General features: G+C 34.3%; 1 protein-coding gene across 2 annotated transcripts in view; it reads left to right on the plus strand.

Moving 5' to 3' along the window:
* The window catches only part of LOC123548648 (hemocyte protein-glutamine gamma-glutamyltransferase-like), a 42951-nt gene extending 29876 nt beyond the window's left edge, over positions 1 to 13075 (plus strand). For both annotated transcript variants that reach the window (XM_045336109.2, XM_045336110.2), the window contains exons 11-18: positions 2133 to 2239; positions 3012 to 3174; positions 4503 to 4636; positions 4827 to 4918; positions 5731 to 5938; positions 7804 to 7976; positions 8906 to 9042; positions 10139 to 13075. In XM_045336109.2, the coding sequence (XP_045192044.2) occupies positions 2133 to 2239; positions 3012 to 3174; positions 4503 to 4636; positions 4827 to 4918; positions 5731 to 5938; positions 7804 to 7976; positions 8906 to 9042; positions 10139 to 10280 (1156 nt within the window). In that variant the 3' untranslated portion in view covers positions 10281 to 13075. The remainder of the gene's footprint in view (positions 1 to 2132; positions 2240 to 3011; positions 3175 to 4502; positions 4637 to 4826; positions 4919 to 5730; positions 5939 to 7803; positions 7977 to 8905; positions 9043 to 10138) is intronic.
* The last annotated feature ends 2423 nt before the right edge of the window (positions 13076 to 15498 follow it).

Below are 15498 nucleotides of genomic sequence, written 5' to 3' on the forward strand. Positions count from 1 at the left end.
AGATAGGGATCAATTAATTCGTCATTTTCTACTATCAATATCAGCAATGATTTGTAGATGATTCGAAAACATGCAAAATAAATGCATGGATTAATCCATGTTTTTATATATATATATCATACCAGGTTTATATTACCATGATTATGACATATATCAACAGTCCAAATGAAAGGATGGATTAATCCATGTTTTATAATGAACATATAGTGTAATATTTCTTCAAAGTATGGAATTCATTTCGACTGAATAATGGATTAATCCATTCATTATCAGTAATGAATTCTGTATTCGCAGATGAAATAAACCATGATAAAATGGAAATTATAGCTTCTTTTATTCGGGGTTTTGCCAATGCATGGATTAATCCATGTCACAAATTCCGCGTTTTTTTTGCAAAGTTGACAATTTCCAAAATAGTCCTCCGATATTTGGTCAAAATAAAGACACTCTAAACGGCGTATACTACCCCCAAACAGGGATTTTTTTGTCAAATCCCTTTTTATAAAATCATCAGTTTAAAATGATTTAATAGCAGTTGCTCTAAGAGCGCTCGGACAAATGGCTCTCAAACGTCATAGGTTGATTACATGAAGTTAGTAGATGACAACTCAAGTTCAATATCATAGCACACATCAAAGTGAAAACTAAAGACTTTTTATCTTCAGTATGTCTTTATTGTGGTCATATATGGTTGAAAAACAGTATTGACATTTGTCAAAATTCAGTCGTCACTTTGGCATCAAAATCGTTAAAAGTATTTAAAAAAACATAACGCAATGCATTAAAGAGAAAAGAAACAAATGCAATAGTCCAACAGAAAGAGTCACAACCAAAGAACGCAGTTGTCTACACAAAACAGCTTTTGAAAGGCTTAAAATGCCGCTGCTATCGATTTCTCGCTAATTCTTACTAAGATGTTGTTTTTAGTACATAACGCAGTTTTCATTTGTCATCTAAGATTTAATTTCTAACACGTTAACAACTTTGACTGTATTTCGAACACTGTCTTTTGACCGAAACCTATAAGTCCGCCTGTTTGTAAGTCTTTCTGGCTTTTTCCGTGTATGGACACCTTGTCCGGGTCATAAGCTAGTAAACCCTATTAATACTGTATTCGCGCCTTGCACAAACATTTATCACGAGATTGCAGATTGCGGTGCATATAATTCACCAAACTGTCAAAGTCTATGTGAGGAGGGATCAGAGAGGAAATAAAACATTATCATTTCTTCCTAAACGAAATTATTAAAGAGACTTAAAAAAGTTACATGAATGAAATGAAAGTACTAAATGTAAATATTTTATACCATTTTAGATAAAACATGTTATAGAATCAGTTCTACGTGTACTTTGTATATGCTACTGTTATGTTACATTTTTCAGCTTTAAAACCCTCCATTTTGTAATAAAATGTTCGAAACTTGTGATAGTGTATGATCATATATATGAGGGTGGGGATAAATCTCAGGCAGTGGTGATTGCTCGTGATTTCTGTATATGAAAACCGATCAAACTTAAGAAACACCTTTCAGTTTACCACATTGAGACCTGTTTAATTTGTTACATCCTAAGTATGAACTTTTAAAACACATTTCATTTTACAGTATATTTCTAATGCAATGCACCATTCTAATAGATGTCCTTAATTCTATGTTATGATGTAACCACCATATTGGTATTCTATTGAGATTCTATGAATAACCGAATAGGAAAAGCGAATCACCTTAAAATGATTTTTTTGCGAAACACATTTCACCTGTAAGATTTAATTTTCTCTGATCGACTTGTGAAGGTTAAATAGAAATCAAATACAAGCATTTAACATCTTGGGACAACTAAGCTATTCGTTATAACAGGTAATCCAAGCTAAAGTTAAAGTAGATTATGCTTACACAAATCTGATCGTGAATTTTCCGGGACGAAGCGAGTGTGTCGGATACGACAGTTTCCAAATTAATATGGTTTACAGGAATATATACCACTACATTTTACTGTAGAATGTTTATATTTCTAACGAACTTCTATGTGTGGAATGAGGCCAAGATGCCCGGACTTACTAGTAACGAACAACATGGCTTTACTTGGAATAATACATATTTATCAAGCCTAAATGTAGTGTTCATATTTTGAAGGAATTTCCACGTGTGGAACGAAGTATGGATGGCACGACCTGACCTAAAACCTAGCTTCCCGTACGGCTGGCAAGTAATTGATGCCACACCACAGGAAACAAGCGAAGGTATGTTTGAATGTGGCAGTTGATTTGTAATCGCCACGGGCACCTTATACTCAGCGATGTTAAACATCCTTGCTTTACAAAGAGGCAATCAAAAAAAGAAATTTGGTTATTAATAATAAATTATAAAGACTCCATGTCATTGTATTCTCACTTCCTTTGTTAATTACATTATATTTGATTATATATTATGTGTCTAGGTATTGTTTTCTCTTTTCTAGTTAATAACATGTTTGTTACTTTCTTTAAAATTGTATGAACGTGACTATGTATATTGTAATATTGGTGTTTAGACGATGTACGATGTACAAGTCTCAATAAAATTCTGTTCTGTTCTGTTCTATTCTTTACAAAAAAAAAAAAAAAAAAAAAAACGAAAAAAGAACAATACATAGAAGTCGCGGTTTTATTTCAATAAGAAATGTAAAGCGGAATCTCAGCTTAAGGTAAAGGCCCGTCCGAAAGAATGCTTCATATTAGACGAAAGAGGGGATCTAACTCACGGCCCTAAAATGAACAATCCGGTGCCTTGCCAAAAATTATCCTTCCATATAAACATCATCTAAAACATTCAAATTCTTAATCCACAAAAATAAAGTATGATTTTATGAGGGTAACCAAGGTTTCGGATTAAGCTTTTTTCCTCAAGTTTTTTTTATTGCATATAGGACCGTTGATAGCTTGATTTTGATTTCATAAGACGCTGCTTAATTCATTTCAAAGTCGTTGTTACTAAAATAGGTATAACCTTTATTTATTTGATTTTATTTCGCAGGTGTTTACACATGTGGCCCCTGTCCAGTAGCAGCTGTAAGGAAAGGCCTCTGTATGACAAATTATGATACGGCGTTTGTCTTCTCGGAAGTAAATGCAGATAAAGTACACTGGCGTGTTCATTCGGGCGACAGGCTTGAACGAATAGAGCTTTTCAAGCACTCGTAAGTCGATTCTTAGCCTAGTTGGACATGTTTTATTTATTTTGATATTTGTTTAGATTAATCTGTAACATGATGCTTCAGCAGTATTGAACGCAACCACGCAAGTAATAGCAGGCTCCGTTTGATTGATCATTTGTGGGAATTAGGAGAGGAGGTAATGGACGCTCCCATTCCTAACCAACGTTCACTAGCACCGGCTTATCAACATTAGTAATGTTCAGGAAATTTGGAATATATTTAGGAAAAAAATGTTTGATAAGACAATTTAGCTTATTAGTAAATTACAACACTAATCAAGATAAGGACCTTTCCAAAAAAGTCGATGCAAATACATCCTGTGAAACGAATACATATGTTTTTGAGCAAACATGATAGTTTGTTTTCATTCTAGTTGAAAAAAAGAAGTATTAGTATTCTGAGTTAATTAAAATACGATTTCGATGCATACCGAAAACTAATGTTGTCATGAAAGCAGTATTTGAGCCAATTTTTTAAAATCAAACCTCGAAATGTTGTATGACTGTTCTTAAACACAACGATAAAGTTCCAGAATGAATATTGTCGTCCTAAAACTGTAATCTCCCAAAACACGTTACCTTACAATAATGTTCTTATGTACAAATTATTAGCTGACATTTTAATGAAAAATATAAAAGGAGCAGTAAAGTAATAAAGAAAAAAATAACAAACAAAAGAAAACAACAAACAAACATAAAAATATGGGGTATTGAAACTATATATATATATATATAAAACAACAAAAAAAAAACAAAAACAACAACAAAAAACCAACAAAAAAAAAACAACAACAAGGCAACAGTTATAGTACCGAAACACACATGTAATCGCATTTGCAGTAAGAATAACGAATTAGTGAATACAGAATTTCAAACAAACAGTAACAATAACTAAATATAAAGAAATCAATAGCGACTTTTACTAAACACTGTATAAGAAATATGCAATACTAATGAAATGCAGATAACATAAAAGTAAATCTTCAGTGACTGTTGATTTTGAAATTGAAATGAAATGAATCCTTTGAATAAATATTTTAAGCATGGAATTAAGAATTGTATTAACATTTAGACTGCTCTGCCTTTGCGACCAGTGCAAACCAAGACTTGCCCGCATATCTGTTCACGCTGATCATTGTCTGCACTGTGCGCTATTCAGTCAGTAAATTTTCAGTGAACACCCCTAATAAGTGGCACTGCTCAAATTGCATGATTGACTAGTCCATTTTAGAGATTTAGCGGGGTCAAGTTTAAACTTATATCGAAATTTTCTCTCGTTCAGAATATCCATATGTGTACCTTATTTTACAGGGTAGGAAAGAAAATCAGTACCAAAACGCCAACTGGGAAACCGTTTTCGTATAGGCGCATTCCTAATGGCAAACGGGATGATCATGCAGAGGCCAACCGAGATGATGTAACTCTGGCGTATAAGCCAGCAGAGGGTATATTCCTTTGATTTCTTTAAATTATCGAATCTGTGAATAGTATTACATAGATGTTACACAAAAAAGTGTGGTTTACAAACGGCAATTATATCAGTATTTTAATTTCATACTCACTCATCAAATTAAAGGGATTTCATATACACATGCAGTAACATATGATATAAGCACACATGTTTTGTTCTTATAGGCACGGAGGAGGAGCGTGAAACCGTTATGCAAGCACACAGAACGGCCCGCTTCCCGGTTCCTGAGACGTATAAGGAAAAAGAAAAAATCAAGGTGAATGTTGAGCACTTGCAAGGAATGTACAGATAGTAAAAAATTGTCGGTCTCATATAAGGTGTTCATGGTTCAGTTTTGGTTCTTCATATCTTTCAACTTTCATTGAAACGTTGGGGGTCTCGCGATCGAGTGGTTAGGGTCGCTGAATTTGATTAACTTGCCCCGACACGATGTGGGTCGAACCTCACTCGGGATGTTGAATTATTCATGTGAGAAAGCCATCCAGCTGACTTACGGAAGGTCGATGGTTCTACCCAGGTGCCCGCCCGTGATGAAATAATGCAATAATGCATCCATCAATGCTGGAAAGTTGCCATATGACCTATAATTGTTTTGATGCGACGTTGAACAGAACAAAATGAAAACTTCATTGAAACTTTGCCCTGGACACTATAAAGTCTAACAGTTTGACCGTGGTTCTGTATTTATATCGGCCTTTACTTAAACTTTTGCCCCGTACACCGTCTGTAGTATGAAGATTATGTATGATTCGATATGGTTCTGCACTTATTTCGACCTTCACCTAAACCTTTGACACGGAGGCCGTAAAGTCTAAAAGTAACAAGTTCATGGTTCAATCATTGTTCTATATTTATACGGAACGTCAATGAAACTTTTTCAATGGATACCATAAAGTCAAGTTATAAAATATTCACGGTCCAGTCTATGTCGACCTCTTAACCAGAATTGAATTGCTAAAGTCGTACTGAAATAGTTTATTACTCGCATAACATAAGTATTCTTTTGTATCATACCTTATCAATCGTATGCATAAACGTATAAAAAATTGATAAGTAATGATATTTCAGCCTGTTGAATTCCACCTAAACCATGACAATAGCGTGATGATAGGAGGTAAAATGCTGGTAGAGTTGACAGCGAAGAACAATGGGAGATACGAAAGAAAGATACCTGTTGTGGCTATAACAGCTTTTCCACAAGGATACACTGGAAATTATGGAGAAATGTTCCATCGGAAACATTTTATGGGAGGAGCTACGTTGAAGCCAGGAGAAGGTATAAGTCCATTTTATCGTTTGAACGTTTGAAGACAACTCAGCTTCTCCTCAATTATTTCAAACTGCTATCATCTCTCTTGCATAAACATGAATAAATGACACCGTTCTTTCTCACCGTCTTATAGAATACCAAATGGCTTAGGCCGCAAGTGTTAGTTTCTGTATGAGGCGTATCTCTCCTAATACGGTACTGCACTCAATGCATTAAAACAGCACTTCGTTTGACCTGAGATATTTTAATATCTGTCAGTTTATTGTAAAGTAAATTCATAATTTTTGTCATTACACATATATCTATATATATGTCAAGTAAACGTGAAATAACCATCTCAATGTATTTTCAAAACTATGTAGAAAACTTTCATTGTACGTTTTATACTGTATAATGTTGTGACTTTTAAAATTTTTGTCATACGTTATTGGACATCCATCTAAAGATGTACTTATCCGAAAACATACGCACTAACAATAATACATAGCACGATGCCGGTTCCAGTGAAACAAGGACAAATACCAAACAGTGATAGCCACGTCCCAGTAATACAGTCTCTCCAATACGAAATCCTGCCACGTGATTGGTTTGTACATAAAATACACACAGTGCAATACATTAGGGCACCGCTCAGTGGCATTGTACCATGGCGCCTCATCCCCTGCTCTGACCCAACCCGATCCCCCGGTTATTGCCGATTAATAGTGCATATAAAACGTTACTCCTAATTAACTCCAATATTTTCCAAAGTTACAGGACTATGTAAATAAAAAGGTTTTTACTACAGGTGAATCCCTGCCACATGCAATGGTAACACAATAAATGGCGTAAAATAACAGATTATTCATCCGAAATGATATCATAAGTAGCAGTAATGTTGATTTTGATTTTGAAACTCTTAAACTGGGTGAGAAGTAACAGTAAACTTGACCTTGATTAAGTACAGCTTCAAATATACGTGATTTTTAGACTTTATGTTTTGTGTAACAGAATCATTGACATTGATTTAGACGAAAACAATGTGCCTTTGAGACACTTAAACTCTGTTATTAGACCTTGATAAGTAGAGCAGGAAAGCAAAATGTGAAAATACATCCAGTTTCAATGTCACGTATGTTATTATGTAAAATCTCTATAATATCAGTTAGATTCTAATTAATGTAAATAACATTTCTATTTCTTATGGTTCGTCTAATCCGTGTAAAGAACTCTTGTGTTTATTTCTTAAAAGAAAACGAAAATCCTGATCATACACAATTCTAAAGAACACAAGTGGCTGGTGATTGAAACTTTTCTTTCTTGTTTAGAGATAACCTTGCATTATTTGTGGACAATTCACATAAAACCTTTCAGACATTTTTGTTTATATTTGAAGCATCAGATGAGGTTTTGTTCAGTTTTATCGGTCTGAATTTTCACAGAATGCTATTTTTGTCATAAAAATATAATGAAAAACGTTTAAGTAACGTTTGGTTCTAAACTCAAATAAGAGATTTACGGGAAAACCCTGTTACCAAACTGGTGATTCAACCATTGTTTTGCTATGAAGTACACGGTTTTAAGTTACAGACAACTGGTGAATGTCCAAACTTGTGTTTAGTCTCTCCAGTAATAAGATTTAGTTTATGGCCGGTTTAAACTCCAGAATTGTGTTTCTGTTCATTCAAAGGTGTTGTCTAATTGATTTCATTTTTCTCTGAGATTTTGTGTAAATGTCAATTATTTACACAGTTTTATATATAGTGTTATAAGATTTCGCCAAGTGGAGGTTGCCTTCCTGAAACGTGGCAGTTCCTTTGGTTCTTTCTTTATACGCGTGGTGTAGATGTAGTAACAGCCCTGATATTTTTGTTATTTTCATTTTGCTTTAGAGAAAAGTTTTGGAACAGTTATGGACCCAGAGGAGTATTTGGACAAACTGAAAGAACAAGCAAGTATCAGTATTGTTGCCACAGCTTATGTTGAAGGTATTGATGATGAAGAGGAACAAACGCTTAGAAAGGAACATACTGTCAGATTCCGACGACCTGATCTAGAAGTGGAGGTACTGAACATTGTTGTTCAACCATCAATTTATTTTATAACTTCAAAAGATAGTATAAGTACCAAATAGTATTTTTAACTAAGACCAATATTAAGGGGTAGACGTTGTTCTTTGAACATTTCACATGGTAAGATGTTAGGACCGTAGGAGAGGCGGAGTGGCATGCAGGCTGACAATTTTAATATTTGTTTCCTTTAAGTTTTCTTGAAAAACAAGCACCAAAATTAAAACTATATAAGTTCTTCTTATTGTTTATCAGCTTCTGTCTTCATTAAAACTGGGGATTGTTTACCCTTTACGTTTTTACTTTCATGTTCCTGTGAAAAAGGAGTTTTTAGCCCCAAAACCCAAGGTTAGAAATGAGTTAGTCCCCAGGGACCCTTTCAACCAAGCCTCTCTAAGTCTGTTGTCACACAGAACGAAAAGTCATGGATAAGATAAGTGCTGATCATGTATCAGTAAAACAAGTCTCGAGATGTTGATAGTGCATCTAGAAGAAAAAAAGAAACATTTTTACTTAAATGATATGAGATTTGTTCTCATTCTTACATAAAAGGAATACATTAATCTAAATATTGGTGTAATTGTTGTTTTCTCTTGTGTTATCTATATTCTGTTTAAATACTCCCGGGTCATCCAGTTCGCACATTGCCGACGAGCAGAAATATTCGCAAATCCACTGCATCTAAGTTCTTTTATTTTTACGTGACTATAACGATGTGTCTTGGTGTCATATGACCATGTCTTGGTAGTATGAAAACATGAAAACTGTATTTTGCACAAACTACAAAAATCATTTTCCCTCTTAAAATTACCAGAGAAAGTAACAAATGCATAAACAAGCATGTGGTAATTATCTTGAATAGGAATGGTATAGACCGTAGTCAGTATTTATAATCAACTCGTTTGTTTCTTTTACGCTTTCAAAGGGTCCGGACGAAGTGAGGAATGGAGACTGTGCGACATTCGTGGTTAGTTTCACTAATCCGCTAGACCGACCACTGACAGCTTGTAATATGTCAATGGAAAGTGCCGGCTTTGTAGACTTGGACGATCTCCGTTGTCTGTAAGTAGTCTTAACCTTTATCGTGCTGGTCTTTGCGACCAGTATTGATCATGGTCAGCCTGTCGTGCTGACCAAGATCTGCCTGTTTGCTATTCAGTGAGTATCTTTTTAATAATCACCCATTTTAACAGCTAATGGTACTGTCAAAGTTGAAAGCTGTTCATTATATAAATTTAGCAAGGTAAAGCATCTTCATGTGACTTTAGAAGGTACACTCATGTGTCGATTTCTTTTAAAGTGCATACGTTTTTAATGAGATCAAGGCAGTGTTTGTCCATCAAATTATTTAGAAAAGCTGTTTATCGTGTTATTCACGAATTAGAAATTGAACATTAGGCAATAAACCTTATTGCATTTAATAGGAATATATTAGCATGTCATGTAAACCTTAAATATACGGTAACAAGGTGTTTTCGGTCAACATGCAATGTAAAATTATCAGTATGTAATTTTGTTATGCCTGAAAAAATTGCGAAACGTGAATACAGAAAATGATGGCCAGATATTGAGACTAAGCTAGTAAAACAGATGAGATTTTGACTTCCTCGTGTAATCATGATTAAAAAATGATAGACTGTTGGTTTGAAGAATCAATTACTCTTGCCATCGAACTAATGAAAACATGCATCTCTTAGTTTATCTCACCTACGTTGTTCTGACGTTTCTCACAATCATAATTCTATTTGGTATGGCCTTTAATTGTGTATATCAGCTGATCTCTCTCGACTATACATCAATTTATCAATCATAAAACTTTCAAAGAGAAAATATGGCAGGACAAATTGCTCCACTTAAATTAATTCTAAGGTTAAAACAACTTTGCTCGTGCAGTTTTAAAAGGTTCTCTGTTTATGTACAAGTGTAGTAATAACAAAGGTCAAACTATTTTGTTATTTAAAAGAAAAACACTTTTCATGTATCTTTGCTATTTGGACTATATCTATATTTCAACAGCCTTCCATTATACATGGTACCACCATCATGATAAACGATGGCATATTAACGAACCGTTCTAATTAATTAATACGTAACTACATGAGAATCACTTTTTGTTTTGTGTTTATAAAGTTTGATAGGTTTTGTTTTTGTTTTACAGTGATGTTCAACCTAAAGGAGAGTTTAGACAGGAATTTAGGCTGGATGCCATTAAACCAAAGAAAACTGCTGCCGTGTATTTTAGTTTCGATTGCAAGGAAATTCCGGACATTTCTGGGTCGACAGATATACGAATTACCTAATAAGGCAGAATTTCTACAGCGCCGGAATCGGAAGTATTGAAAACATTGTGATAAATTATTTATTGTTTCCTATACCGGAAGATTATTTCTAATTTAAAGTTCTTCTTAATATGCATTCTTACCCAAAACAAAAAAAAGAAGAAGAAATATCTGTGATGGCTTTTATGCTTACATTCTGACTAAATCATATACCTATTGAATGAATTATGAACTAGTAAATTCTGTTTTCTTAGAAGTGTACTTGAGTAGTTAGATTTATTGTTTGTTTATTGAAGTGTTTCTTAGAAACAGATTTTTTGGGGAAAAAGAACAACTAATATCTATAAAAATGTATTTTGGTAAAAATGTACTAATTTTAGAAGTGAGCTGGAAAAGTTAAATTGATGGGTTGTTCCTTCAGTGTTCTTAAACAGATTTTAAGTAAAAGTGATTAACATCAATTAATTAAAAAAAATTTTTCTTTTCACTAAAATGGATACTAGAGAAATTAAATTTGTTTTTAGTCACAGCGAAAACAAAACCGCTGGAGCTCTAAATTTCCGTGATGGGTTCAGTAGTAAAAAGTAATGTTTGTTATATTTTAAATCTGCAACAGAGTTATCATTTCAAAGTGAAATGTATTTAGTTGACTAAACACTGCATTATCTTTTCGACAAAACAATATATATTATATATAGTCATTGTAACAGGCGACGATCTCCAGTGGCAGCAACACTTTTTTATTAAAAATGTCACAGTGTCACATAAATAGTTTGATATAATATTGAAAATGAAATTTCCTACTGATTTAAAAAGAACATTACTGAAATGACACGTGTCACTCATTTTATCAAATGAATCAAAAGAGATTTTTTTTTGCAAAAATATATGTTGACATAATGAAATTGCAACATTCCAGTTTTAGTCTGAACAGTCAAACCTGTATTAAAGACCACCTTCTAATGACACGTGTCACTCATTTTATCAAATGAATCAAAAGAGATTTTTTTTTGCAAAAATATATGTTGACATAATGAAATTGCAACATTCCAGTTTCAGTCTGAACAGTCAAACCTGTATTAAAGACCACCTTCTAATAACGAACACTATGGAACCTGATCTTACCGGCTATTGTTTTCTCTTCTCGTTTAACTATAAATAATGAAAATCTACCCGTATTGAGACACCATTTATCAGCTAAAATCGCCTTCTATTTGCGGAGAGTGGTTTTCACAGAAACGTGAATGTATAGGTTGCAATTTGCATATGTTTGACTGTATACATAATCATATTTCTATATTGATATACAATACAAAGACATTAAGAATGTCTAAGACATTGCTCAACTTTCCTATTTCATTTTTAGCTCACCTGTCACATAGTGACAAGGTGAGCTTTTGTGATCACCCTTCGTCCGTCGTCAGTCCGTCCGTCCGTGCGTCCGTGCGTGCGTCAACAATTTCTTGTCTGCACGATAGTGGTTTCATTTATGATTTTATTTTAACCAAACTTGCACACAACTTGTATCACCATAAGATCACGGCTCCTTTCTTGAACTGGCCAGATCCCATTATGGGTTCCAGAGTTATGGCCCCTGAAAGGGCCAGAATTAGCTATTTTGACCTTGCCTGCAAAATAGCAGCTTCATTTATGATTTGAATTTAATCAAACTTGCACAAAACTTGTGTCACCATAAGGTCTCGGTTCCTTTCTTGATCCGGCCAGATTCTATAATGAGTTCAGAGTTATGGCCCCTGAAAGGGCCAAAATTAGCTATTTTGACCTTGTCAGCACAATAGCAGCTTCATTTATGATTTGATTTTAACCAAACTTGCACACAACTTGTATCACCACAAGATCTTGCTTCCTTTCTTGAACTGGCCAGATTCCTTCATGGGTTCCAGAGTTATGGCCCCTTAAAGGTCCAAAATTGGCTATTTTGACTTTTGCAGCCATATAGAGACTTCATTTATGATTTTATTTGATATAAACTTCCAAAATATCTTCAACAACAATAAATCTTAGATTCCATGACAAATCAGATCCAATCGTAGGTTCCAGAGTTATTTTATATCTGATTACCTCCCCTGATTGTAATCAAAATGGATTTATATCAGTAAGTACTTATAGGACTTATTTGAAATTTCGTCATGTTATTAGTTGGACTGAGACAATCAGGGTAGATAACTATGGACTGATTTTATGTCAAATTACCTCCCTTTATTTCAAATTAAAATGGGTATATCTCCGTAACTAATGAAGTTACTGATCTGAAATTTCATTTATGTCAACAGATTTATTTGGCAGATCCTTCTTGTGTTCACTTACAATATTTTTTTTTATTACTTCCCTTTTATGTAACAATAAATAGCCTTTTTTTAGTAACTTTTTTATTATTTGCCGTAGGGAAAAACCAAGACCACTTTTCTGTGGTACAACATGGATGGTACCTCCAATTTTTAGGTGTATTTTGACATATCTATACCTTGTAAGATTTTTTTTTCTTTTTGGTTAAATTTCTTCCATGTTGTTCCTGTCCTTTGGACTTAAATATTTTTTCTGAGGGCCTTCTTGTCCTCAAGAGCAATGATAACAGGTGAGCGATATAGGGCCATCATGGCCCTCTTCTTAATGTACTGATTATTATATATGTATATATAGTTATTTTCACAACCGATATACTTGTTTGAATATTACTTATATATTTTTCTTGCTTTTACATGAGTTTTGCAAGCTTCACTTATGTGCCATACTAAAGTTTCACCTTTTTACTTCCTTTTACTATATTTCTGAAAAAAAATCTAAGAAAAACGCAATATGTTTTTTTGTTTCTTTTTTGTCCTTCTCCCATTTTAGAAATGAATTTGAAAGCAAGAAGTTGGTAGTTTCTTAAAGACTTGCTGACAAATAGAATTTCACAAGAATTTAACTTAAAAGCATATAATTTTGACAAAAAGTTAGCCATTCTACGTGTAGTGTATGTGATGAAAGTTGTCGTTGCAAACTGTACGAAAACAAAAATGTTCCTGGGTAAAATATTTGGTAAAAGTTGAAGCAACTCCACTGAAACTTTATTATATACATAGGTGACACTAGGTACTTTTCATCTCCTTCTATGGAATTTTAGCTTACCTGAGTCATCTGTCAGTGGTCTATCTGTGGGTCACAATTTTCTTTAATCGACATCTCAACAACCTTTTGGTGGAAGTTGATGAAACTTTGCCTGATTGTTCTATGTGTGTTCCTCTACCTAAATTGTTGTAAGAATTCCAGCCCTTGAAGAAATCTGGTAAAAAGGAAAACAATCTTTAATTTTTTTCTCAGAAGCGATTCGCTCTGTTTTGAAATAATTTCACACAAATGTTCCTTGATTGATCCTCTACTAAAGTTTTTTTCCCCAAATTATTCATATCTGGTTAATGAACTGTTGCCTCTTGGGGGCTGATCTTATTCTAATATATGTATATCGTGGAAACTAAAAAAATCTTCTTGTCAGAAACTGATGGCCAGATATCGAAATGATGTTCCTTGGTCGACTGTCTACTAAGGTTATTCAACTTTGTCAACAATCATGGCTGTCAGGGGATGTGATCAATTTTACCTATATGTATAGATTCTTGTTACAAATTGCACGCCTGGTTTAGGAATAATTTCGCACAAATGTACCTTGGATATTGTTCAGACTATTCTATTCCGTCAAAAAAAAAAATAAATAAATAAAACATGGCCGCCAGGGAAGATTGGTTATATATTTTCCTTTATATATGATAATAAGAACTTTGGTGAACCTCTACAAAGATTTTTTTAATTAATCAGGTTGTAGAAAGCATTGCCGCCGTATGTAGTTGTCTACTTTATTGTTATGTATGCAGGAGAAAATTTAAAAATCTGCTGGCCTTATGTCAAAATAATTTCACGTTTTGGGTGATACTTTATCACGATTCTTTATTTTCTTCTGATTTGTTAAATAACATGATAGCTAGAAATGCAATATAAAAATCATCAAACGAAATCTCCTTTATCACTTTAAGTACAATTTTAAGATAATTTCATACAAATGTTTCTTTGGAGATTTTAAATCATTTAAATTAACTTGATTTGTCGAAAAAGTAAGATGCCTCTGAATAATTATACCGGTTTTCACAGTATTTTACAATAGCAGAAATCTTTACCAAAATTGTTAACTGCTTGAGCTGTGAAACTGAAATTTGTCAACAAGCAGCTTGTAAAAAAAATTAAGTGAAATATGTTGATGAAGCTATTAGTGGGAAATGAAAGGTCTCTGCTGCCTGTATACATGATGAAGCTGGTAGTGGAAAATGAAAGGTCTCTGTTGCCTGTATACAGAATGAAGCTACTAGTGGGAGATGAAAGGTCACTGCTGCCTACCTTCATGATGAATTTATTAGTGGGAAATGAAAGGTCTCTGCTGCCTACCTACATGATGGAGCTACTAGTGGGAAATGAAAGGTCTCTGCTGCCTACCTACATGATGAAGCTACTAGTGGGAAATGAAAGGTCTCTGCTGCCTACCTACATGATGAAGCTACTAGTGGGAAATGAAAGGTCTCTGCTGCCTACCTACATGATGAAGCTACTAGTGGGAAATGAAAGGTCTCTGCTGCCTACATACATGATGAAGCTACTAGCGGGAAATGAAAGGTCTCTGCTGCCTGCCTACATGATGAAGTTACTAGCGGGAAATGAAAGGTCTCTGCTGCCTGCCTACATGATGAAGCTACTAGCGGGAAATGAAAAGTGTCTGCTGCCTACATACATGATGAAGCTAGTAGTGGGAAATGAAAGGTCTCTGCTGCCTACATACATGATGAAGCTACTAGTGGGAAATGAAAGGTCTCTGCTGCCTACCTACATGATGAAGCTACTAGTGGGAAATGAAAGGTCTCTGCTGCCTACCTACATGATGAAGCTACTAGTGGGAAATGAAAGGTCTCTGCTGACTACCTACATGATGAAGATACTAGTGGGAAATGAAAGGTCTCTGCTGCCTACCTACATGATGAAGTTATTAGTAGGAAATGAAAGGTCTCTGCTGCCTACCTACATGATGAAGTTACTAGTGGGAAATGAAAGGTCTCTGCTGCCTACCTACATGATGAAGCTACCAGTTGGAAATGAAAGGTCTCTGCTGCCTACCTACATGATGAAGCTACCAGTTGGAAATGAAAGGTCTCTGTTGCCTACCTACATGATGAAGTTACTAGTGGGAAATGAAAAG

The sequence above is a fragment of the Mercenaria mercenaria genome, chromosome 6, assembly GCF_021730395.1.
Source record: "Mercenaria mercenaria strain notata chromosome 6, MADL_Memer_1, whole genome shotgun sequence".
Lineage (NCBI taxonomy): Eukaryota > Metazoa > Mollusca > Bivalvia > Venerida > Veneridae > Mercenaria > Mercenaria mercenaria.